The sequence below is a fragment of the Camarhynchus parvulus genome, chromosome Z (genome assembly GCF_901933205.1).
Source record: "Camarhynchus parvulus chromosome Z, STF_HiC, whole genome shotgun sequence".
Classification (NCBI taxonomy): Eukaryota; Metazoa; Chordata; class Aves; order Passeriformes; family Thraupidae; genus Camarhynchus; species Camarhynchus parvulus.
The window spans coordinates 53,163,973-53,187,911 of record NC_044601.1 but is presented as its reverse complement, the minus strand read 5'-3'; the positions used below and the strand labels follow the sequence as shown (position 1 = coordinate 53,187,911).

The window sequence follows — 23,939 nt, the reverse complement described above, 5'->3', positions numbered from 1 at the left end:
GGCCGCCCTGCTCCATGCTGGCGCCGCGGCCCCGGCCTCGGCTCCAGCTCCGGTGCCGGCGGGCGCCCTCCGCCCCGCGTCCCGCTCGGCGCCGCCCCGCGAGCAGGGGCGCGGGGGCCGCGGCCATGGCGGGGCTGCCCGCCCGCCTCCGCCGTCCTGCGGGGCGCCGAAACCTCCCGCCGCCGCCCCGGGCCGCGCCGCCCGCTCCCGCGCCCGCGGAACCCTTCCCCGCGCCTGTGGAGCCTGGGCGGGCCGAGGGGCTGTCCCGCAGGGAAACACGAGCATAGGCGCTGCCTGCCCCGCCAGCACGGCCGCCCGGCCCCCAGCAGCTCGGTGCCGCGCTCAGCCCCGCGGCTCTCTGCCGGGCAGTGCGGGCGGCAGCTTGGGGGCTGGGCTGGTTTTTATAATGGTGTTTGTTAAACCTCTCTAAGGAATACGGCCCGTCTGTGTTGAAAGCCACGGGGGACACGGGGGAGGCAGGTGGAGGGTGTGTTATGTGGGAGAAAAAAGCCCGTCAATGGCATCTTGAATGTGCCGATCCGCGCACAGGAGAGGGTACCCTCGCACCGGCAGGGGGGCGCACCCGCTGCTGCGGCGTGTCCAGCCCGACGGGGTTGGCGGAGGTTCAGCTGCCCTTTATTCCCCCGTGGTGGTCTTGTAGGTATTTTTTATAACAGCAGCGTGGACAAGGTTTGCTCGTTCTGCCTCAGCACCTGAGGGCAGGCAGTACTTGGAGCGCCGCCCGGCGTCCGGGTCCCCCCTGCGCTGAAAGGTGAGCACTCCCTAGGGCAGCTCCAGGTGCTTATGAGGTCTTTTAACACGGCTTTTGTACACAGATACAAATGAAGAAAATGAAATATTTAACAACACAATGACTGTTTTCTGTCTTTGATTGTGCCAGCCAGCTCAGGAGCGTGCATCTGGATTATAGATCTGCTAGAAAACTAAACAAAAAAACAAACAAACCCAGCTGTTGTTATTATTCCACACTGTTTTCCTACACTTGTGTCAGTGTATTAATTTTTTTTTTCCCCGAGCCATGACCAAGCCAGCGGTGGCAGTTTGAAACGGGTGAAATAAAACCTCATTGACTGGCTATAGAGCAGGTATTTTTTTATTGCAGTACTGGAGGCAAGGGGGATTTCTTCACCTAACCCACCCACCTTTGCCAAGTGCTGTGGTTTATTTATACAGTAAGTATTGCTTAATATTGCTACGTCGTTATAACATCATCATATATGCACCGGAACTTATTTACATAATGTTATCTCATGGATATAAATTGTTCTGTACTGTGCTTGTGCTTCCTCAATTTAGGTGGTCTTGGAGGTCTTCTTCAATGAAGGCTTAAGGTGTTCCTCACATCTGAACTTTTCAACTTTGTCTTTGGAGCATACACAGTTGTGGTGTTCCTTGGTCTTTCTGGATCTAACTGGTCTAAAGTCTTCATTTTGTGGCTAATTTGCTTTACATTTGCTAATTACTAATCAGTACATCCTGTTGCTTCTCAATATAGCTATACCTGCCTATTTTTGAAACTATTTGTCTATTTTTGAAACTATTCACCTGGTGAGTTTCTGTTTATTTAAGCATTAAGCAACTAGTTAACCATATACTGGCTATTACATTGTCTAGAAAGTTATGATTCGGGTTATATTGGTATCTTATAACTCAAGATGTATAAGCATCTTGTAACTTTGACTCACATTACATAGGCATCACAGGGAATGACACTGTTGGGCATGTTTATTTTGTGGGGAATTGTGTTAAGTGACAAGGTGAATTCGTTATGGGCCAATGTGTTTCCTCTCCCAGCTGCATCTGCATTCTGCCAGCCAATAAACGTATAGAGGTAACAAGCAGAAAAGAGTTTACTCAATATTCAGTTGGTCCAGTTATCTTTATGGACCACCCTCCAATTAAATAACACAGCACGTGAGATTCAGTAAAATATTTACATGCTTGACTTAAAAAAATACAGCAAAGGGACAGTGTAGATAACATGACACATAAAATCGTTTGCAAAATGCCATCTAATTTTTAAGCTCCAATGACACTAAGGCTTAGTGGATCAGACTGCGCCGACTGTGGAGCACAAACGCCGAGCCAGAGCCGTCTCCACCACCACCCGCTGTCAGCGGTCATCCCCAAGCCAGGGGCACTTCTGGGCCACCTCCGAGGGTAGGAGGAGAGACAGGGACCGCCCGTTCAGACACACCAGGAGCTGAAGCTGGTCCATGCAGTCCCGCAGGAGCCCTTCCGGGTAGCCGCTGATTCGCAGGTCCAGGGGACTGCGGTGGCGCAGGAGCCGGTCCGCGAGCCCCAGGCTGCTGGCGGCCAGCAGAGAGGGCGCGTATTTGGTGAAGGCATAGTCAGCCAGGCTGAGCTCCGCGACACCCGCCGCCAGGCTCCGCGCGTCCGCCGCCTCCCCCGCGTCGGCCCCCCGAGCCTCCAGTCGCACCTGGCTGAAGTGCTCCAGGAAGAAGCTGACGGTGGGCGCCGCCAGGTCGAAGTCCAGGCGATGCAGGACGATGCACTCCAGGTTGCGGAGCTGCTGGCGAGTGAAGACATCGCAGCAGAGGGCGAGGAGCTCTTTCACGCTAGGAGGGTGCACCTCCACCTGCGGGTGGGGACAGGAGTGAGGGCGCTGCCGCCGGGAAGCAGTGCGGGGGAGCTGGCGCGGAGCCCGGCCTGTCCGAGGCCCCCTCAGGCCGGCCTCAGCGGGGGCAGCCGGGGCCGCCCCTACCTGTTTGCAGGCGATGAGCAGCGCTGTTACCCCCAGAAGCTGGAAGCAGTCGGCGGCCACCGGGGTAGTGGCGAGAAAGCGGTCGAGGATGTTGACGGCCAGGCAGAGAGCCTCCAAGGAGAGCCCGAAATGCCGGTGCACGGGGATGAGCCAGCTGACCAGCTTGCAGCGCGCCTCTGCCGTCACCTACGGCACCGGCAGTGGGGATCAGGCGCGGCCGACCCCGGGCTCCCGCCCATTCCCCGCCGCCGGCCCCGCTGTCCGCACCTGCGGCTGCCGGGCGAGCGGCTCCCGCGGCTGGAAGCGGCTCTCCAGCCCCTTGCGGGAGCGGTACCAGCTCTCCCCGTAGTCGCGGAAAGCCTGCAGCTCCTGCGCGCTCTCGCCCGCCGCCGTCCCCGTCCCCAGGCGCCGCCGCCGTGCCGGGCGCCGCGGGCAGCCCCCAGGGGAGCCGCCGGGGCCCCGGCGCTCCGGAGTGCCGCCGCACCGCCCGCTCGCCGCCGTCACCATGGGGTGGGCAGCCGCGCCAGGTCCGCTCCGGTCGCGGCACTTGCTATTTGAGCGGAGCGGTGGCCGCCAAAGGTGTCACGGCCCGCCTCCCGGGCACCCCGCCCCGCCCGCCCCGTCGCCTGGGCACTTAGGGGATCACCGTCTCCAAAACAAAATGCGAGCCGCCGAAACGTCTGTCTCTGCCGCTTGCCCTCGGGCAAACAGGCTGGGGCGGAGTCGCCATGTGGCCTCCCGACCACGGCCTCCTCGCTCTCGCGCGGCACAGAGAGCAAACCAGACAGCAGTGCCGTAAACCCACAAACGGCGCCAGCAGAAGCCGCTGCCTCGATTTTGCCATTACCAACGCAGGCGTCTCTCCAGCTCCTAGCAGTTCAACTCAGAACCTCGTGATCTTTAACAACTACCGATCACTGCCCGTAAGTAACACTTCCAGTGCAGGTCACCAGAAACAGCATAGGAGGACAGCAGGGGACAGATCCACGAATGCTGGAGCTCACGATGCAATCTGGGTCTCAGTTACGCTTTCATCCATGGACTATTTATGTGATGGGGCACTATTTTAAACAGTTAAAAGCAGGGAAATTAAAACAGTCCTGTACTCCAACCACCCATGTATAGTGTGTTATAGATGTGGAAAGACCAGGACGAAGAAAACCTCTTCTGGGTTAAGCACTGGGAAAGATGGCAGTAGGAAACAAGAGCTCCAAGAAGCCAACAATACAGAAGAAAAATGGGAGGAGGTGGGAAGTCTACAGCGTGAATAGCAGGAGGAGGAACTCCTCTCCAAAGTAAGGACAGAGATCAGGAGAACATGCTGCCTTTAAAAAACAGAAAGAACACACTGCAGACCACAGTTGAGATTATGGTGACAAAGATCCAGAGATACTGAATGGTCTTGTGTGTGACAAATGCTTTGAGAAAAGTAACACAGAAGTGTTAACACAAGTCTTTATTAAATAAATAGAGCAAAAGAGAAAGTTCATCCACCCAAAAGAATACAGGCACAAAAGTTGCTCATGTACACTGCAGAAGCAGAAAGCCAGTGTAGCATCTGGTTTTTTTTGTTTTCTGGGTTTTTCTTTTTTTTTTTTTTTTTTTTTTAAGTTAACTGTGCTTAACTGTACACCACAGTGTGACCTCCTTAATCTGTTTTACAGAAAACTGTTGCTCACACAGAAGATCGTGCAATTTCTCAGTTATTACAATATATCCCCTTGATTTATTTCAGTTATTTATTTAGAGGATTACAAAGCACAGCATGCTAGAGAAACACAAATAATAACTCTGAATTTCAACATTACCACCTATAAATGGAAAAAACCCTCTTATTTATCACAGCTGGATAAAGGAGAAGAACTCAAACACAATTCACACTTTCCCTAGGATTTAACCATTTAAGACCAACAACTCATTTGCAAAATTCAAAACCCAAATGAAAGAGCAGCTTGCTAATAACTGAATTACTGAGATATTTTTCTAATTCATGTTTCCAAAGGATACAAATAAAACATCTCAACCAAAACCAAATAAAATATCTCAATGAAAATAAAACATAGGAAATTGGTTTAGGGTACAGATTTAGTTTATATCTTCAATGAATAATATTTGCAGGTTTTGATTTTAGTGTGGGAATACTGAAGGCAAAGTTGAGATCTTAAAGTCTAAGATCAAAACTTCCTGTTCAAATGCTTCCTCGCCTAAATGGTGTTGTAAAAAAATCCCCAAAAGTTACTTCCTATCTCCTTTGAAATCAGGATTACCACTAAATTATCATAATGCATAAAAGAATAACAGATATGATCCCTGTTCCTTCAGAGCTGTTAGCAAACAGCTTTCCTTTTCCAGAACTGGTGTAAGCTAATGTGCACAAGATGGACAGCAATACCAGTTCTGCTGTGATAATCGAAATGGATAGGCTCCATGTATTTTGCATTTTTATGCATTCAATTTCCTGAATGCCCTTTCTGTACATGATTAACCTCTGCTGTATAAAATCTTTATTTTTCAGATTAAACAAAAGTTGTCATCTACAGTGTGCTTCTGCCTGTGGAGACAGTTCCCATTTAACTGCAACTGTCTAATGGCAGATCCTCCCCACCAATATATTCCTTATTCTTGAAAGCTAAGTTGGCAATCTAAAACTGTACTTCATAATTAGAAATAGTGTGGATAGGTGTAAGATGAGACCATCTGATTCATTAAGCTATTCAGTTAAGGATTATTCAGTATTAAAGAAACAAGAAACAAAGGATCACACACAGACATCCAGTCATTGTGAGCAAGTGGAGTAGGAGAGAACTGCCACTGGAAGTTTCCATTAGGAACTTCTCTGGTATTTCCTTGAAGACAGTCAATGTGAATTTTGATCAATAAGAGGAGAAAAAACACATAATCATCTCTTGAAGGGGGCCAGGAGAACTATGCAAAACTTAACATACAAAAAAGGGAGAGCAAAATATAGTACAGTTGCAGGAGTTGCAAGCATCAGGGTAAACAGGGAGGAATAACTGTGTGAAGAGGCACATCCTCTTCTTTGGGAGGAGCTGCTGGTCAGTACACATCTCGCTGAGCACTCATTCACAGCAGTCCATACTATCATCTTATAGATGCTTATAGAGCATCTTCTCAATGTAAATCATACAGAAAAATTAAGATTTCTCTAAGATGTCTTGGTTTAATACTGTAAATTTACAGTTCCAAAAAAAAACCCACTTAGGTAACCCATATGAGAAACATTTGTCTTCTGTTTGCATAAACAGAATTCTACTCAACTGAGAATCAGGATCGAATCTTCAATCATCAGTACACACTGTACTGATGCTATGATTAGCACATTAAGTTAAAAAAGAAATGGCTGTGAACAGGTCCTATTTTGAAAAAACTGCTTGCAGTTATCGTTCATACAGCCAAGACAAATGGCACCAAATATAGCGTAAAGGCTAAATATATCCAATGTTCATCTTAAAATTGATAAAAAGAAAGGCTGATCCTATGCAAAATCATGCAGTCTATCCCCATCATCGCTGATATCAACCACACTAAGAATTTAAATACTTCCAATTAATGTTGGAATGCCAATTTCCCCTGCAATTACTGAAGCTCTGTTTTGTTACTGATTTCTGATTTCAGTTACCATTTTCGGTTTTTATCAGCTCTTTGATGATGTATAAGACCTTGTCATCTAGAAAAGAAAAAAAAACCACAGAGTGTGAAAAAGAGCAACTTGATTCTCAAAATGCCAAAAATAGTAAGAGAAGTCTAGCTCTTGGCAACTTAAAATTCTAATGTTTTAGGCTATGCCAGAATCTACAGCGAAACACATGATTACCATTTGGCAAGCAGAAGGACAAACAGTATGTACACAGCACATCATCATAAAATTATCTGATGAACTGCTGATGACTATTTCAGTATTCCACAAGAGATTGGGAAAGTTGTGGGTTAACTCCAGATACATCAGCACACAGAACTCCCTTTCTTCCCCACCTACAATATGCTCCTGAATATCCAGTGTCCAAATTTTAAACTGCGCTCCGCTATCCCTTATTTTTGGGAACAACATGCCATTGGTTAACCTAGATTTTAAGACAACTCGCACAACACTTATAAATCATCTATGCCTAGGACTCCCTACACATAATCTCAATTCTATTTCGAGATGCTTGCCTCACCATTACTACCACTACCTTGAATGCTGTTACCAGGGATATCTTTAAAATGGCAGTTGTGCAGATCTTTGTACATCTGAGGTGAGCCACCCAATACATGCAGGGTTAGTAATGACTTTCTGGATGCTTCTTAATGGAACTTTCATGTCACACAAGCTACTGTGTGAGGATGCAGTGTACTAATTATTCCTCAGTTTTGCTACAAGGTCCATTTAACAAAGAGTAATGCCAGCAATAAGTTACCTTCAAGTGACATTTTGGGATTTTCAAGCTTCTTTTTCAAAACAGACTCAATGAGAACTCTCAGCTGTTTGAAAATTACTGCTATCTTAACAGGAGCCTATAGAGAAAAGACAAACATTTCATCATCAGACATTTCACACCAAAATACAGATAAAAATTTTGCTCTACATATAAACAAGAGTTTATAACAAGATTCCTGCAAACATGATGCACATATGTTATATTTAATGTTAATGATAATCATGATAGATAGTACACTCATTAAATGACTACGCTTACATTATGCCATAGCTTTAGGCACCAGTTCTTCACAGTATCAAAGCCTGAAGAACAGCAGCTGAGAAGGGTAACTTAGAATGTGTTCCCACACAACCAGCATAAGAGAAAATTATTACTTCACCAATAAGCTGCCCAATTAATTGCCTTTTTACCCGCCAAGGTAAAAAAGTTCAAATTACACTTACACCTGAAATAAAACAGCTATGCATTTGCCTCTTGGGAGGTCTGCCAGGCCTCCTGACAAGGCAATCACAAGCCTTTTCTACATCTCACTATGAAACTGGATATCCAAACATGAATCTGCTCCCAAAAATATTTCATTTTATCCTTTCCTCCCTATTTCAATCTTTATTTCATTTATATTCTGCCCTTGGTACAACAAGTAGCTGCTACAGCAGAAGCACAAAATGCAAGGTATTTTGCTTAGCATCTCAGTAGAAATGTAGAAATTTTGAAACACTGTAAGATATGATTAGCCCAGTGTCGTGGGTTTACAGGAAGCAGGTTTTCTGGGAATGGAGTGGCCAGAGGCCAATAGGTGTTCAGATTCTAAAATTGACACCAGGCTTGGCCACTGAGGGTGGATGCGCCTCTGAGAACACAGGGGTTAGAAGCAGAGCACTCCCTTGGGCTCTCTCTCTGATTTCCGGCCAGCAAAGAGGCAAGGCCTCCCCTGCCCGGCTTCAAGCTGGGTGGGGGGGGGAAAACCTGTGGCCCGGCAATGGTAGGCCTGACCCCTCAGGATGGAAGGGTGGTGGAGGCACCAGGAGGCGTTGGGCAGCCCCCCCCCCCCCAGGAGAGACAGAGGGAGAGAGGCCGAGAGGATTTGGGCAGCCCCCCCCCCAGCTAGAAGATGAGAGAGAGAAAGTTGGTAGGGGCCTGTGGCCTTGAAGTGATATCGGCTGTGGAGAAGGAGGGGGAAGGGGGGAGTGCAGCAGGGAAGGAGCCTGGCCGCGTGCAGGAGTTTGTTAACCCCTTTCTGGATGATGAAGACCTCACAGAGAATTTGGACCTTTCCCAGAGGGGAGATGGAGTGGATGATAAAGAGGAAATGGGCAAGTGAATGACAGTTGGAGCAGTGAGTGAGGCTGGGAGAGTAAAGAAGAGGCTGGAAAGAGATGATGGAGTAGCTGGTTGCTGGACTCTTTTTGGTACAGCCATGGACAGAACCATGCTTCCTCGCGACACAGAGGCTGCATGCAGGGGGGAGGTGATGGCTCAGAACTGAGAGGGTTCCGTTTTGGAGACTCCCCGGCCCCAGGGGGTAGACAAGTATGGGGGGGACAAGAGGTCCCGAGAGTGAGAGAAAACTGTGCTTTTTCGGAACTGGTCAAAGCACCCTTAAAAGGACAACCCTCGAAGCAGCTCTGATCCATGCGCAGTGGTGAGCGTGCTGGGCATGCAAGGAAGAGGTCACCATGGCCCCAAGAAGGACTCCTCTCCTCTTGATGGACTGAAATTGAGTATTTACAGGGTGATGGATGGAGACTTGAAATTTGGAAGATGTATTGGAAATGTGGTGGGGGGAGGAGGAAATGTTTTTGTGGAGTTTTCATTTTTCAGGTGTGTGTGTGTGTTTTGTTTTTTTTTTTTCCTTTTGTAGTTTAGTTAATAAACCTTTTTTTTTTCTAAGCTAGAGGCCTGCTTTGCTTATTTCCTGGTCACATCTCACAGCAAACACCAGGAAAGTATATTTTCATGGGGCACTGGCATTGTGCCAGTGTCAAACCATGACACCCAGCAACTGCACAACTGTAGCCATCCAGGGACCAGAAAAAGAATTTCTAAATCCACAAGGGACCTGCTTGTTAAAATTCCCTGTTCGTGAATATCAGTGAATTAAATTAGATGACGGCTTACTTGGATCAACAGACTGCAAAAAATTGTTTTGCTGCTTACAGTTGTCTTTGAGAGTAGCACAAGGCCCAGAGCACAGAAAGAGCACAGAAAATTGTAACCATGTAGCTGCCTGGATAACATAACTCGTCATTTATCAAAATTTACACAGGATCTTTTTATGACAACTATTTTGTCTGCAAAAATATGCTAGGAAAGTGCTCTTAGTTTTCCAGTTTCCAAGTAAAACTTTTACATGCAGAAAGGAAAAAATCAAATCAATAAAACCAAACACCCCAAAGCCAAGTAAGCAGCTATTTTACAATTTGGATTTTTTTTTCAAACAATTCTGTCTGCACTATAGAACAGTACATACAGTAGTGTGCTAAAGATAAATACGTAGTTACAAGATTGTAAAATTATAAGAAAGGGTAATATAAAAACAGTACACTCCTCTGCTTTTAGTACAAGCTTTATAAAAAAAGGTTTAGTCTGCATCCATTTTCAATACCTTTTCTGAAAAAACACTTTCTTCTTGAGAGAGGGAACTGATTTGTTGCACACTGCGTATGACAAGTCTATTATTTTGAGTGTGATTTATTAAGATTTCATTATGTCTATATAAAATTTCCCATCATTACCTTAAATTCTCTCCCCTTTCTTCCCTCTTGTCTCCATCTCCCATACACGGTGATCCGAATCAAGCTAATGTATCAACTATGTAGTATGAAAGCTCATGGAATCACAAAAGGTGATTAGTTATAACTCCAGCGCACCTGAAAATGGATCCAACCATCAACTGTCAGGAGACGCTCACGATGCTGGACTTCTATATCCCCACCAAAAAGCAAAATGGGAAAGGGGGATATTAAAGTAGTTTCTCTCAAATACACCTTGGCATACCTCACCTGCATATAAACAAACACAAACAATTTAAAACATCAACAAAAAATCCCAATCACGTAACATTCTACAACACTAAATTTGATTGCTACTTCTACAAGCAAGAAATATACTTTTTTCCTTTTTCAAGATGCAACCAAAACAAGTTATTGCAATCAATAGCTATTTGTCTGCCTTACACCACATAAAAAAACTCATTCTAAGTAAGTGACAGGTTTATATGCTAGAAGCTAGCTAAAGCCACAGTTATCTTCTTAAAGCTCAAATAGAGACATAACATTAACCTAGTGGTGTTCATAGAAGCAACACTAGCAGAAGTAGTAACTCTACTGAGGCAAAAGGCAGGCAAAGCTCTTTCATTATACATTCTTCTTGGGAACTATTTTATCAGTTTAACTATATCCACATATGCACATGCATAAATGTGGTACACAGAGACACACACACTGCATGAAGTATGGGGCTCAGCATATGCTGATTCTGGCTTTGGAACATCCTGAATAAAGACAGAATGGGGTGAAATGAGTTGTAGTGAGAAGAATGGACATAAAAAGAGTGCATCTTTATACAAAAGTGCAGGTTTAGTTTGCCCCACTCTTCATGGAATAACTTACCCACCCTTAGCTGCCGTCTTGTCATCACACTATGATGTTCTTGGGGGTCAGGAAATATTTTTAATTCTCAGAAAATACTATCACTTTATATGCATTAAAAAGTCTAATACTTCCTGCTTCTCCACAGTAAATCCAGCCATTAAACAACTGTCAAACTTTTGTTGTACCAGAAGTATAACTAGATACAAACACTTCAGTTTAGCAAATAGCTGACAAGATTTTCAGTTGAAGGGGAATAAGTTAAAAAAAATGCAACTCACTTAGGGAGTTTAGCTGTCCATTACAGAATTGGCTCTTTTATTTTATTACTGGTGTATGTCAGTACCAAGTTTCAAAACCTCAGAACAGTAACAAAGCAGACTTTGAAAAGTTACTATTACATATTACTGTGCTATTAAAATCAACAAGACTGTATTTAAAAAAATCAAAGATACTTTTAAGTTAAATGATACACAGAAAATGACTCCCATTTATAGCTACCAGCTTCACCATTAACAGATTTGTCCATGATCTTCAGCTTCACCTTCTTTTTCTTCAGCACTCAGTTGACCCACTTTTATGGACTTTAGGATCATTAGATAATAACACTCTTTAACAAAAAACAATTAGATATTAAATAACATACACTAGTTTGAAGTATACTAGAGGCAGAATTCCATCTTTAAACAAACTACTAGCTACATTCACTATCTTCAACTTACCTTCTCCTGGTAAAGCAGCCATCCATAAGTCTGCAAGTCACGATTTACAGAAGAGGGATGAACTTGAGCTTTACCCTGAGCAGTTTCTACCGTGCAAGCCAGCTTCTCTGTAATATCCACAGACTTTGCATATAGTATTTTTCCTACGTTGTCATACAGCCCTGCAGTCAACACAGCTTTAAGAAGAGCTATTTCACTGAGAGACAGGGACTGTGTGGCTCCATTTCCATCCCCTGCACACTGTGTTGAAGGTGCTGTAAACCCTGCTGCTCTGACCACCCTTATGAGTTCTTGCTTCACATCCTGAAATTAGGATAGTATTAGTAAAGTTTTGAATTAAAAAAGTTACATACTCCACTTCAACAGCAGGAAATGACAGTTCATCTGAATGATTCATGCTCTTCAGGGAAAATCCCTTACTAGAATAATCACTTGTATTTTCTGCAGCCACACTGGAATCCTAGCTATTTCTATGATAAAAATATTATTTATAACAATCTGATATTCTGCAAATACTGAATCTCTACCTGCAGTTAAAATGAAAAGATATATTTGCATCAAAGATCGAATTCTACTTAGAAGTATTCAGTCACCCAAACTTAAAAGGAAAGATCAATAAAAACAATTTCTCACCAAAAATAAGAGGCCATTCATGTACATTTGTGGCTCATCTTTCAAATTAACTGTTAATAGATATGTTATTTGATATCAAGAACAACATAAGTACTTTAATTCATGAAGTTTTGATTCTCTGATGAAAGTAAGGCCTAGCTTCTCCAAAGGCAGTGATACAAAGCTGTTTACCAAAGCGTGCATATCCGAAACTCAAATACAGACGCAGCTACCTTGATTGAGAGTGTGTATTTCATCAGTCCCTAAATTCCACTTGCTTTTATCTTGTCTAAATAGCAACTGCCATATATCATGCCTTTAAAAGGGAACAACATTTTCAGAGGGAAATTTTAACAAACAACTTTATGAGTACAGAGCATAATAAGTTTTACCTCCAGAGTTAACAGTGAAGTCCTATTAAGGAAATTCCTTCTGCAATAAGTCATTTCAGCACGATACCCCCCTTCCTGTCGGGCCCTTTTCCACCTAAGGAAAAAATAGTGAGTGTCTTATTAGAGCAAGAAACCCATCAAGACTGTAACAGCAGAAGAGGCGCTAAGTTAAAAAAGAAAAATGTGTTTTGAAAAGCATTCTCCACTCTAAAGTAAGCTGTATTAATGAAGATGAAGTCTGCTGGTCTAAGGACACTCTAAAGAACATGACTGTAAAGTAGATTTGACAGATACTAACAACAATACAAGGCAATTCACTCTCAACCCCCACACATTTCTGTCTCTCTTCACAGTCAAAACAAAATTCAGACTTAGTGGTAATACCCTAAAGAGGAAAAAATCTGTATGTCATTTTATACATTTGTGCTTTATCAAATACAAAATATTCTGGTCAAAATACCACAAACAGCAAACAAAACACTAGGATAAACTGACACAGTAAACTTCTGTATGTAAGCAGGCATAGTTAGAAGGTATTGAAAACCAAAACACTAAGCAAACTATCCATTTGTGTTACAGTATTTGGCAATCTATTGTTACTCTGAACAGAAAAAAAACTTGAAATGAAAGCAGTTTAAGAATATTAAGGGTTCTTTACATAACTGCATTATGTGTTATTTGCTACTAGTTATGAGCATAGAAGAATCATCACTTACCCTAGATAAGCGTTGTAGATTGTTATATGGTCTGAAACTGCCACAGCTAGAGATGATTTTGCAAGATTTGCTTCATCTTTTCGACCAATAGGTGTAGTAAATGGGGATTTTTCTGTCATAACAGCAGCCAAAGTTGCCTGCAATTTTTCAGTACACATCACTTAGAAGAATTTTGTTATAAGCTTACAGATTTATAACACAAAAATAGCCTGAAACTTTCTTGTATCATTATCTTGGAATTATGGGCTTGGGTTGCAAGGAACCTTAAAGATCATCTAGTTTCAAGCCCCTGCTTTTAAGCCCCTGCTTTAGACAGGGACACCTTCCCCTAAACCAGGTTGCTCAAAGCCCCATTCAACCCAGCCTTGAACACTTTTAGCAATGGGACATTCACAACTTCTCTGGGTAACCCATGCCAGCGTCTCACCACCCTCACTGTAAAGAATTTCTTCCCAATACTGAATCAAACCAAATGCTCCTTCAGTTCAAACCCATTCCCTCTTGTCCTGTTACCATATGCCCCTTTAAGAAGTTCCTCTTCAATGCCCTTCAGATACTGAAAAGCTGCAATTAGGTCATGCTGAAGCCTTTTCTCCATGTTGTACATCCCAAATTTTCTCAGTCTCCTCAAAGAAGAGGTACTCCAATCCTCTCTGATCATCTTTGTGATAAACTCTGGACTCACTTCAGCAGATCCACATCTCTTTTGTGTTGGAGCCACCAGAGCTGGATCCATCACTGCAGGTGGGGTCTCAGCAGAGCAGAGCAGGGTCTGTTCATCCCCAGCACGTGCTGCTATCTGGGGTTGTCCTGCCCTGGTGCAGCACCAGCACTTGGCCTTGTGAGCTCCATATCTGCCCACTTCTCCAGGTCCCATTGGATGACATCCCATCCTCCAGGTGTGTCAAGATCACCACTCAGTTTGGGGTCATCTGCAAATTTTCTGAGGGTGCACTCAATCCTTTGTCTTATGTCACTGATAAAGATATTAAATAACTCTGGTCCCAACACAAACTCCCAAGGGCACCACTTGTCACCGCTGTCCATCAGGTCACTGGGCCCTTGACCACAAGCCTCTGGATGGGACTGTACAACCACTTTCTTATCCATCTAATAGTTCACCCTCTGAATCCATCTCTCCCCAGTTTAGATGGGGGACCACAGTAAAGGCTTTGCAGAAATCCAGATAAACGCATATGTAGCCTTTCCCTTGTTCACTGAAGTGGACTCTCCAGCACAGAAGACTACCGGGTGGGGTCAAGCAGGACTTGCCCTTGGTTAAGCTCATGCTGGTGTCTTGAATTCCCTTTCCTCCAAGTGCCACACTATATTTCTAGGAGGATCTGTTCCACGATCTTCCCAGGTAGAGAACTGAAGCTGACAGTTTAGTAGCTCCCAGGGCCCCTCTTTTCTACTTTTTTTAAAAGACAGGTACAATGTTTCCCCTTTCCCAGTCACCTGGGACTTCACCTGACTGCCATAACAGTAGCTGCCGCAAAAAATCTGGAGAGCAAGCCTGATTATCCACTGTGGAGAGTATGTAGGAGTTTAGAATCATAGAACCACTTTGAGCTGGAAAAGACCTTAAAAATCATTGAGTCCAACCATAAAGAACACTTGTATTATTCCCCTTCATGATGTCTGGGTGCCCTCACCTTAAAGTAAACATTTTAACTTGCATCATCTTTTCAAAATACCACATTACAAGAAATCAGATTAATTGCAAAGAATAAATAATTTCTATACCTTTTAAAATACCATTTTTTTCACTCACCACAGGATCCAAGCAGCCAAATATAGCACCAAATATAAGCATTTTGCCAATCTTTACATTAACAGGAAGGGCTGCAAGGTGCTGGCCCAATGGAGTCAGCTTGGGCTCGTTTAACTGACAAGCGCCAATCTTCCTCAAGAGATTCATTGCATTACCAATTACTTGCTGCTGTGGTGGATCTAATGCTCTAGAAAGAAAATCTTCAGGAGAGCCAAGACTGCATTTCTGTGAAGTAAAGGGACATATATTTCAATATAAAATTTATTATAAAAAAGTAATCAAGTTATCTAACAGCTACACAAAAAACTGGAAAGCTGATGTTGCATCAAAAGTTGACATTCCCTCCCGACCGAACAAGCATCTTGCTTCCTGGAAGGCTGACATGCCTGACATTAGGTTAACAAAACTTCACAGTTTGGAAGGGCTTCATATGGCATGACCACTGTTCAGAGAAGTGTGTTACCAGTGATCACTGATAAGCAGGGGACTCTCAATCCTGATGGGCTGCAGTTCAACCCAGCACTAATTTCCCAGGTTGCCAGTTTTCCCATGGACATCCTACTCACTTAAGACATGGTGATAGGTAATGGAATTCCTCCCTTAAACAGAAATCAATTAGAAGGCTATTAACAGAGTTTAAAATTGTCACTCTGATGCAAACTGGAACAATATTTATTATCACTATTCTCTGAACAGCATGCTCGTATTTTACAGCAATCAAGTGCTGAGTTACTCCCTGACCTGTATGAGAAGCCCCACTAAGTAACTGCATTGGGCTAGGTTTGTAGTAACAAACCTTTTCAGCTACTAGGGTCAATAACTCCAAAACAGGCAACAGTATGAAGGTGTAATTCGCCCAGAGGCATGCATAGTATTTTTAGCTAACAAGATGTGTTGGGCTTGTGTTGCCAGGTTTAGGCAGTAGGCGCTGCATGGGTGAGTTTGGTGGGAAGCTGAGAAAGCAGCTTTCCCTATATCTAGCCAATGCCAGGTAGCTCCAGGGCAGACCCACTGCCCAAGGCTGAACCAATCAGTGATGGTGATCATGCCTCCAGGAGAAGTTACTGCCCAGAAACAAACTGCAGCCAGAGACGAGGAGGTGAGAACAAGTCTGAAGATACTAAAAACAGTGAATAAAGTAGGGGAAAAGGTTCTCCAGCTGCTACAGCCCATGGTGAGGAAGGCTGCTCCCCTGCAGTTCATGGAGGTCTGTGGTGGAGCCCACACTCAAGCAGGTGGATGGCCTGAAGGAGGCTGTGACCCCGAGGAGAGCTCACACTGGAGCAGGCTCCTGGAAGGACCTGTGGTGCCTGATGAGAGGAGCCCACACTGCAGCAGGTTTGCTGGCAGAACTTATGACCCTGAGGGGGATCCATGTTGGAACAGTTAATGAAAAACTGCAACCTGTGGGAAGGATTCACACTGCAGAAGCTTGTAAAGGACTGTCTCCAGTGGAAGTGACCCCAAGATCGAGCACAGGAAGGAATTCTCCCATTCTCTGAGGAGGAAGCAGCTGCAGAAATCTGTGATAAACTTACCAAAACTGCCATTCCCCATCTCCCTGTGCTGATGGAGGATAGGAGGCAGGGAATTGGGAAATAAAGTTAAGCCCAGGAAAGAGGGAGGAGTATTTTTTACTTCTCATTAACCTACTCTAACTTAATTGGTTACAAATTCAATTGATTTCCATAAATCAAGCCTATTTTGCCTGGGACAGTAACTGGTGAGTCATCTCTTTGCATCCTTATCTCTAGCTATGAGCCTTTTGTTATATTTTCTCTCCCATCCACCTGAGGTGGAAGGTAATAGAGGAGCTTTGGGGCCACCCAGCATCCAGTCACGGTCAACAACCCACCACACAAGGTTAGCCATTCTAAAACCAAAAACTGTACCATAATATGAAGGCATAATTCCTCCAAAGGCACACGCAGTATTTCTGGAACAGAATATTCCATGAAGCTTTCAAACCTGCAACATCACAAAATATATATTCAACTAAATCTTTGAATTAAACTTGTAAATCTGGTTTTTACCTAGTCATTCTTTGCAGTTTTTCTCTTGAGGGGCAGGGAAGGGAGTAGCATGGCCAAGCCATTCATACTTTGAATTAAGGTATGTGTTGTGGCTTTGAAAACAAGTTTTAGTCAGAGAGAAAAAGGCAGGAAACCCCAATTTCAAAAAAAGTCTGTAAAATGCTTTCAAACTGAAAAGCCTTTTAGGGGGCTAAAAGGCACACTTCAATGGTTAGATCAAAAGACTTCAATGTTAATTCTTTCTCAGCTGAAAGTCACTTTAGGTTTTCAAAGAAGGAGGAAAAAGGTTATTCCACTGCAGTAACAAAAACTAATTCTGCAGTGCCCCTATCTCATCCATAGAGATTACCTCCTCAGAAGCCTACAGATTTGTCTGATAAAAAAGTCAAAGTTTAGAAGGTAAGGTTTGCACACATTTGATGTAAGCCAATCAGGTGGTGTAAAAAATTGATGTTCTGCAATTTCCTGTGCTGCACTTTTCCTTTACTTGTGAAAGTTTTTTTAAAAAACACACTACAGAAATATTAAGAATAAAATTAACTTTTTCAAAAAGTGTGAAAGGCTACTCTAACACTTTACACATGTGATACTCATATTCTTGTTTTGGTTGAGTTTTTTCCAGTTTTATCTTTCTGGTTTGCAGTAAGTAAAGTGATTTTCAACAAGAATTTTTGGATTTACACAGAAAAAAACCATGGTATCGATGTGATTTACAGAATTTTGCTAAGTTTACAATACCTGTCTCTTGTGTACATTCGGAAGCAGAACCCATCCCTAACACGGCCAGCTCTTCCTTGTCGCTGCAGAGCACTAGCTTTACTAACAAAGGTCTCTTCCAGGGAACTCATCTGACTGCTTTCATGATACCTTAAACATTATAAAGCAGATTCAGATTTCAGAAATGAAATTTTCATGTATAACCTGAAGACCAGCATACTGACAATATATCTAATGAGCAATTTTTGAAAATACATTTAGTTTTGAAAACCAAGCATATCTGGGAGGAACTGTATATTATAATAGCCTGAATACAAGTCACCAATGAAAGCATAAGAACTGGAAAATGAAAGCTTTTTTATTTCATCTCCTTGGCAATTCAGAATCATTCTAAAAGATTGTGTAGGGATTTTCACATTTAAAGTGAAGAAAAATAACTTTCAAAACCTGAGATGGCATAAAAACAACTTTCTTCATTTTTAAAACAGTACTTAATCATAATTATCCATACATTATATCCATTATCTATGAACTTCCCTTGCTCTTCTCACCATTTGAAACTTCAAACATACATCCCAAACCTGTACCCAAAACTGCAAGCTTTTAAATGAGCTTAGCACATTTCTGCATCCAGAACTCTAATTAATAGATAATTACAAAAAGGATTGCTCTAAGTTAATAAAGATACTACAAAATCCTTGCAGCTCTATCCTCCAACTATTTACAGTAATCACAGTGTGACTGATGAAAATCAAACTCTCACCTATTTTCTTTTGTTCTCCCAGTATCAATTACAAAGACAACATCTGGTATTGTGATACCCGTCTCTGCTATATTGGTTGCCAAAACAATCTGGAAAGAGAAACATAACATTAAATGAAGAACTGGAATGGTAACAGGTTTCAATCTTTAAATTGCTATTATGCAGTAAGTCTGGTTAAATTTTTTTTACCCAGAAATGATTCCTTAAATAATCTGACAAATAATGAAAAGCTACACGACTTGGAAAACGGTCTAGTTTTCCCCAAGGAGAGAAATTAAAAGTTAAGAAATAATTTCACATTCACATTTTGCTTTATAATCCACCAAAATTACTGCTTAGTACCAGCCAAAATTGGTCAACATTTAATTACATAGTTTGGCAGTAAATAAAATAGTATTTCTCCAAGATGAAAGCCATAGTTACTGGCTAACAATAGTTAAAATATAGGTAAGTAATAATTGAGGAAAATTACAGAAAAATTTTAGGTTTAAGAATTTGTCCAATTCTGTCAATATTTACACAGCATATTATCTTCTATCCATTACAGACCACTAAAATAGAATTGTTTTTTGAAGAGAGGAAATTCTAGGAACTGTTGTGTAATTCTGTATGATAACAATTCAGAGTTCACCCACAGAAAATTTCTCTTTTCAATTCTGAACTTTGTAAATATTACCTTTCTAATACCAAGAGGAGGTATTGTAAATGCAGCTGCTTGATCTTGTGTTGAAAGAACAGAATGCAAAGCTATCAATCTATGCCTAGAACAAGAAATTGTAATAATAAACACACATTTATCAAATAACATGAAGTAAAAATATAAGACCAGTATAATGACAACATATGGAGAAGAATAGACAATTGAAAGAGTAAAAGTTTGTATGATTACATATGAAAGTCTGCTTCATTGTTTTATTGCAATAGCTAGAAAAAATAACGTAATTAGTTCATAGGGATGTTCTCCCATTCAGTAAAAATGCAGGAAAAATAGTAATACTGCCAAACTGCTGGTTACTTTACAATAACAGTCTAGCAATAAAGGGAGCTAGCTGTTTGAAAATCCAAGTTTTTTAAATTGTGCTTCCAAGAGAATGACCATTACAAATACATGCAACTTTGAGTAATAGAGGCCTTCAGAGATGAGACCACCACAGAGACTGGTAGTTTCCTTCTCTTCCAGACCTTTACATCTCAGTCCATTCACAAATATTTAGCATTTGACTGCAATTGTTCCTTTTATGCAGTTGTGCTGCTAACTTTTAGTTACCCCCCAAAAATTTTTGAAATTATCTGTCACTACAACCCTAGATCCCCCATCTGGATATGTTGGTAGATCCAGATGCTCTGGAGCTCTTCTCAGGAAGTAGTCACTTCCATGTAAACAGTAAGCCACAGAAATCTGTATCCCAGGTATGGCAGCTTCCATACTCTAAGAAGCGGAAAAGAAGTAGTCAAGTGCTTTTGATTACATAAATTTGTTGAAGAATAAAATAGAAAGTAATGAAAGAAAATGTACCATACCATTCCTAAGTATCTGTCATTGTTGCTTGTATAACTTTTAGACTATAGCAGTAAGAGTACATTTGCATTGTAGTAAAAGTACATTTGTAGCACCATTAGCTCAGAGGTGTAACTCTCACTTGCCTTTTACCAGAATAGCATACCTTAGCGAATGTGTTTGTTGGGTTGTAACTTAAGAGTATTAACTTCATAAAAAATATCTGCATTACCTGTCGTGCAAGTTAAACCTTCTGTCAGTTGAAATGAGATCATACAGCTGCTGGATATGAGCAAGGCCTGGTAAAAAGATCAACACAGCACCTTCAACATTCTTGAACTGGGGACTTCTATCTGCAAAATAATAGCACAAGCATATAGCTAAAACAAACATGCATGGCAAACAGTTTCATAGAACAACAGGAAGGAATGCTAGGCCCCGTGGTTAATGCTTCTTAGGATCTCTCCTATGAGAATGAAGTCAAGTACTTCATTATAGAAGTAGTAGAAAGCAGTGGAAAATAAATCCAAAGGACAACCCCAAGTACATAAACTTCTTAAGAAGTGGACTAGAAGTACCTAAGTATGCAAGCAATTCCAAAATAAGTTCAAGGTTGATCTTGTAAGGGTTCATATATAAGATAGCCTGCTGTGTACGATTGCTATACTTCGCATAGTAAGTAGTCAAATTGATACCAGATCCAGACTGGATTGGGATATACTCCTAAAAAACAAGAGTAAGCAGAAAAAAAAAATCACATTCTTAGTATTTTAGAAGAACATAAGAGAGCAGAAGTTGAATTTGCCATTCACTTGAAACAGAGATTGGGATAAGAGAAATGTAACTAATTTCCCACCAAAACCTGTGTGAGTTAGATTAAATCACAACCACTTACATAATGTGTAGAAGTATCTACAACTGTTAAATGATATTCCAGATTTAAAAAAAAGGTAAATATTAAAGTCTGTCCAAGAGGTAAACAGTCCCCAACTCCATATCTGGCATTCAACTGGTATCAGTTCAAACTGGGATAACAAGATGTATACACTTCTTTCAAAACTCCAATTCTGGGGTGTAAGAAACTAGTTTCACCTTTTCCCTCTCCCTCACTTCACCCTTCTCCACTAATGCTTGCAAGGAAAATTAAGAACGAACTACATGGCAACTCCTGCAGTGTTTTGGTACAGGAAAAAAGAAGAGTTAGCAGGAGAGATACACATTTGATTTTTTTCTAGACATCTTACATACATAGCATAGTTTCTAAATTAAATGGCACTATTGTAAACTACTTCACTGTTACTCAATACACACTTAAGGAAGCTTGACACCACATATCCTTCTGTACTGAAGGAAACCAGACTACTTTTCAACATACATATAAGTGCTTGATTGCAGCAAGCTAAATTTTTAGAAGTTTTGCACAGCAAATCGGAGCAGACAGGTATCTTCCAAAAAATACATAGTCTAGATTAACAGCCTATGCTGCCAAAGTCAGATGGCACTGATAGAATTTCCCCTTCAAGAGTTTTGATCCAAAAGCACATACAGCTGTCTCTGCAGAGTACCTAAAGATTAACCATAACCTGGTTGAACTAATGAGGTCTATATAACAATCTCAGGTAAATCATCTCATTTGGCATGCCAAGTTGGAGGATCTTGGGAGGTTTTTAGCTAAGGAAGGATAAGGCCTTTTCTCTTCTGTTCTTAAGTTCACAATGTAGGAGAATTCTTCAGGGGGGAAAAAAATGGTTTCCCTGCTGCTGCTTATATATCCAGAGCTGGTCATCTATGAGAGACCTCAATGTCAAATACAGCAAAATCAAGAAAACTATATAGGAGTTGGAGCGACAATCAAAAGGGTGAAGCATTCATAAATATTAGTAGAAGTGCCATTGTGTCTGTTTTTTATAAACTGAGTATCAAATATTCATTTGGTATTTTACAATCCAACCACAATAAATTCAAAGGAACCAAAATGATTTAATAATAAAAACCCCCAAAAGGTTCCAAGACAAAACTAAAAATGCCTGTTTCACCTGGTGCTTTGTAGTGCTTCCTCCTTTACCCGTAAAACTTATTGTTACTTCCTCCTCCTCCTCCAAGAACTTCTGACAATATTCTGAGTCCTTCTCCAGAACGTAGCCAGTTGCTTCAATTACATCTTCAACATGGAAAATCTTTAGTGAAATTCAAAGAAAAAACATGAGGCACGTAAAAAAACTAATCAGCAACTTTTTTCATTTTTTAAATCTTACATAACAAAGTTGACCAGGGCCTTAATGTTGTAATAAATCTTGCACATTTCAACTTAAACTGTCATGATTTTTGAAAACCTAGTCTTGGAACTGCTAAAAGTTTGTTAATGGGCTTCTCCACCTGATCACTACATAACCTTTACCATAACCTATATAACACACATAAGAAAAACTTATGCGTATTATAACTTAAAACTTATGCGTAAGAGTGCAGTGACAAAGGTACAGAGGGTGTGAGAAGAATTCTTTAATGCTTTCCTTTCTACCTAAGCTGAACAGAGAAAAATCAAAGTGTAACTGAGGGGCTGACTGTAATCAATAAATCCATCACAAAAAATAGTACAGCTACGTACTCCAAAGCCCTGAAGCTACTCTATATTTTCATAAAAGAAAATGGACTACAAGTCCTTGAAATACTTATTTTAAGATCTATATTTCTGGTTAAAAAAAAAGTGATATATTGTCTAGATACTAACCAGGCAAACACTGTAAACATATATACAAAGTATCTTGCATAATAAAAGTAAACATCTACCTACCTCAACTGGGTAGCTTCTCCCTGAGATCCTTAAAATGGGACAGTGTGAGAAATAGCTGGAAAACTTCTCACTGTCTACAGTGGCACTCATTAAAATCAGGTGCAGGTCTGAGCGTTTATGCAAGACCTCTCTCAGAATAACTAGCAAGAAATCAGACTGGACACTCCTTTCATGTACCTAGAATTAGAAAAACAGATCTATAGCAAGAATTTAGTACAGATCAAGGCCCAGAATAACTGTAATTTCTGCACAATAGTAAAGAACTGATAACCTCATCAACAATAACATGAGATATACTTGACAGGAGACCATCTTCTTGAAGTTTCCGAAGCAGGACGCCTGTAGTACAGTACAGCAGTCTGGTGGCTTCTCCTGTTCTTGATTCCATACGAATTTGATATCCACACAGGGAATTCTTAAAAAAAATACATTAAAAATATAGAATAAATTAAAATAACATACAAGCTAACAACATTCAAAATTAGGTGAAATTTAGTAGCTGTCAGATTCAGATTCTGCACAAGTTGCTAATTAAGTAGTATAGTGACTGACTGCCTGTCGTGGGTTTACAGGAAGCAGGTTTTCTGGGAATGGAGTGGCCAGAGGCCAATAGGTGTTCAGATTTTAAATTGACACCAGGCTTGGCCACTGAGGGTGGGTGCGCCTCTGAGAACACAGGGGTTAGAAGCAGAGCACTCCCTTGGGCTCTCTCTCTGATTTCCGGCCAGCAAAGAGGCAAGGCCTCCCCTGCCCGGCTTCAAGCTGGGCGGGGGAGGAGAAAACCTGTGGCCCGGCAATGGTAGGCCTGACCCCTCAGGATGGAAGGGTGGTGGGGGCACCAGGAGGTGTTGGGCAGCCCCCCCCAGGAGAGACAGAGGGAGAGAGGCCCCGAGAAGATTTGGGCAGCACCCCCAGCTAGAAGATGAGAGAGAGAAAGTTGGTAGGGGCCTGTGGCCTTGAAGTGATATCGGCCTGTGAAGAAGGAGGGGGAAGGGGGGAGTGCAGCAGGGAAGGAGCCTGGCTGCGTGCAGGAGTTTGTTAACCCCTTTCTGGACGATGAAGACCTCACAGAGCATTTGGACCTTTCCTGGAGGGGAGATGGAGTGGATGATAAAGAGGAAATGGGCAAGTGAATGACAGTCG

General features: G+C 42.1%; 2 protein-coding genes across 3 annotated transcripts in view; both read right to left on the bottom strand.

Annotated features, from left to right (window-relative positions):
* Positions 1-1,731: 1,731 nt before the first annotated feature.
* CCNO (cyclin O) lies at positions 1,732-3,253 on the bottom strand. Its single transcript, XM_030968970.1, has 3 exons — positions 3,014-3,253; positions 2,747-2,932; positions 1,732-2,620 (listed from the first exon to the last, which is right to left on the bottom strand). The coding sequence occupies exons 1-3, from the start codon at positions 3,251-3,253 to the stop codon at positions 2,135-2,137; spliced, it is 912 nt and encodes a 303-aa protein (XP_030824830.1). The 3' UTR covers positions 1,732-2,134.
* A 934-nt stretch (positions 3,254-4,187) lies between these two features.
* DHX29 (DExH-box helicase 29) overlaps positions 4,188-23,939 on the bottom strand; it is a 31,841-nt gene continuing 12,089 nt past the window's right edge. For both annotated transcript variants that reach the window (XM_030969094.1, XM_030969093.1), the window contains exons 12-27: positions 23,068-23,211; positions 22,797-22,973; positions 22,039-22,179; positions 20,581-20,725; positions 20,235-20,355; positions 19,181-19,265; positions 18,505-18,593; positions 17,763-17,891; positions 16,884-16,959; positions 14,992-15,216; positions 13,218-13,354; positions 12,502-12,595; positions 11,498-11,800; positions 10,056-10,187; positions 7,165-7,261; positions 4,188-6,434 (exon numbers count right to left, since the gene is read on the bottom strand). In XM_030969094.1, the coding sequence (XP_030824954.1) occupies positions 6,379-6,434; positions 7,165-7,261; positions 10,056-10,187; positions 11,498-11,800; positions 12,502-12,595; positions 13,218-13,354; positions 14,992-15,216; positions 16,884-16,959; positions 17,763-17,891; positions 18,505-18,593; positions 19,181-19,265; positions 20,235-20,355; positions 20,581-20,725; positions 22,039-22,179; positions 22,797-22,973; positions 23,068-23,211 (2,151 nt within the window). In that variant the 3' untranslated portion in view covers positions 4,188-6,378. The remainder of the gene's footprint in view (positions 6,435-7,164; positions 7,262-10,055; positions 10,188-11,497; positions 11,801-12,501; positions 12,596-13,217; positions 13,355-14,991; positions 15,217-16,883; positions 16,960-17,762; positions 17,892-18,504; positions 18,594-19,180; positions 19,266-20,234; positions 20,356-20,580; positions 20,726-22,038; positions 22,180-22,796; positions 22,974-23,067; positions 23,212-23,939) is intronic.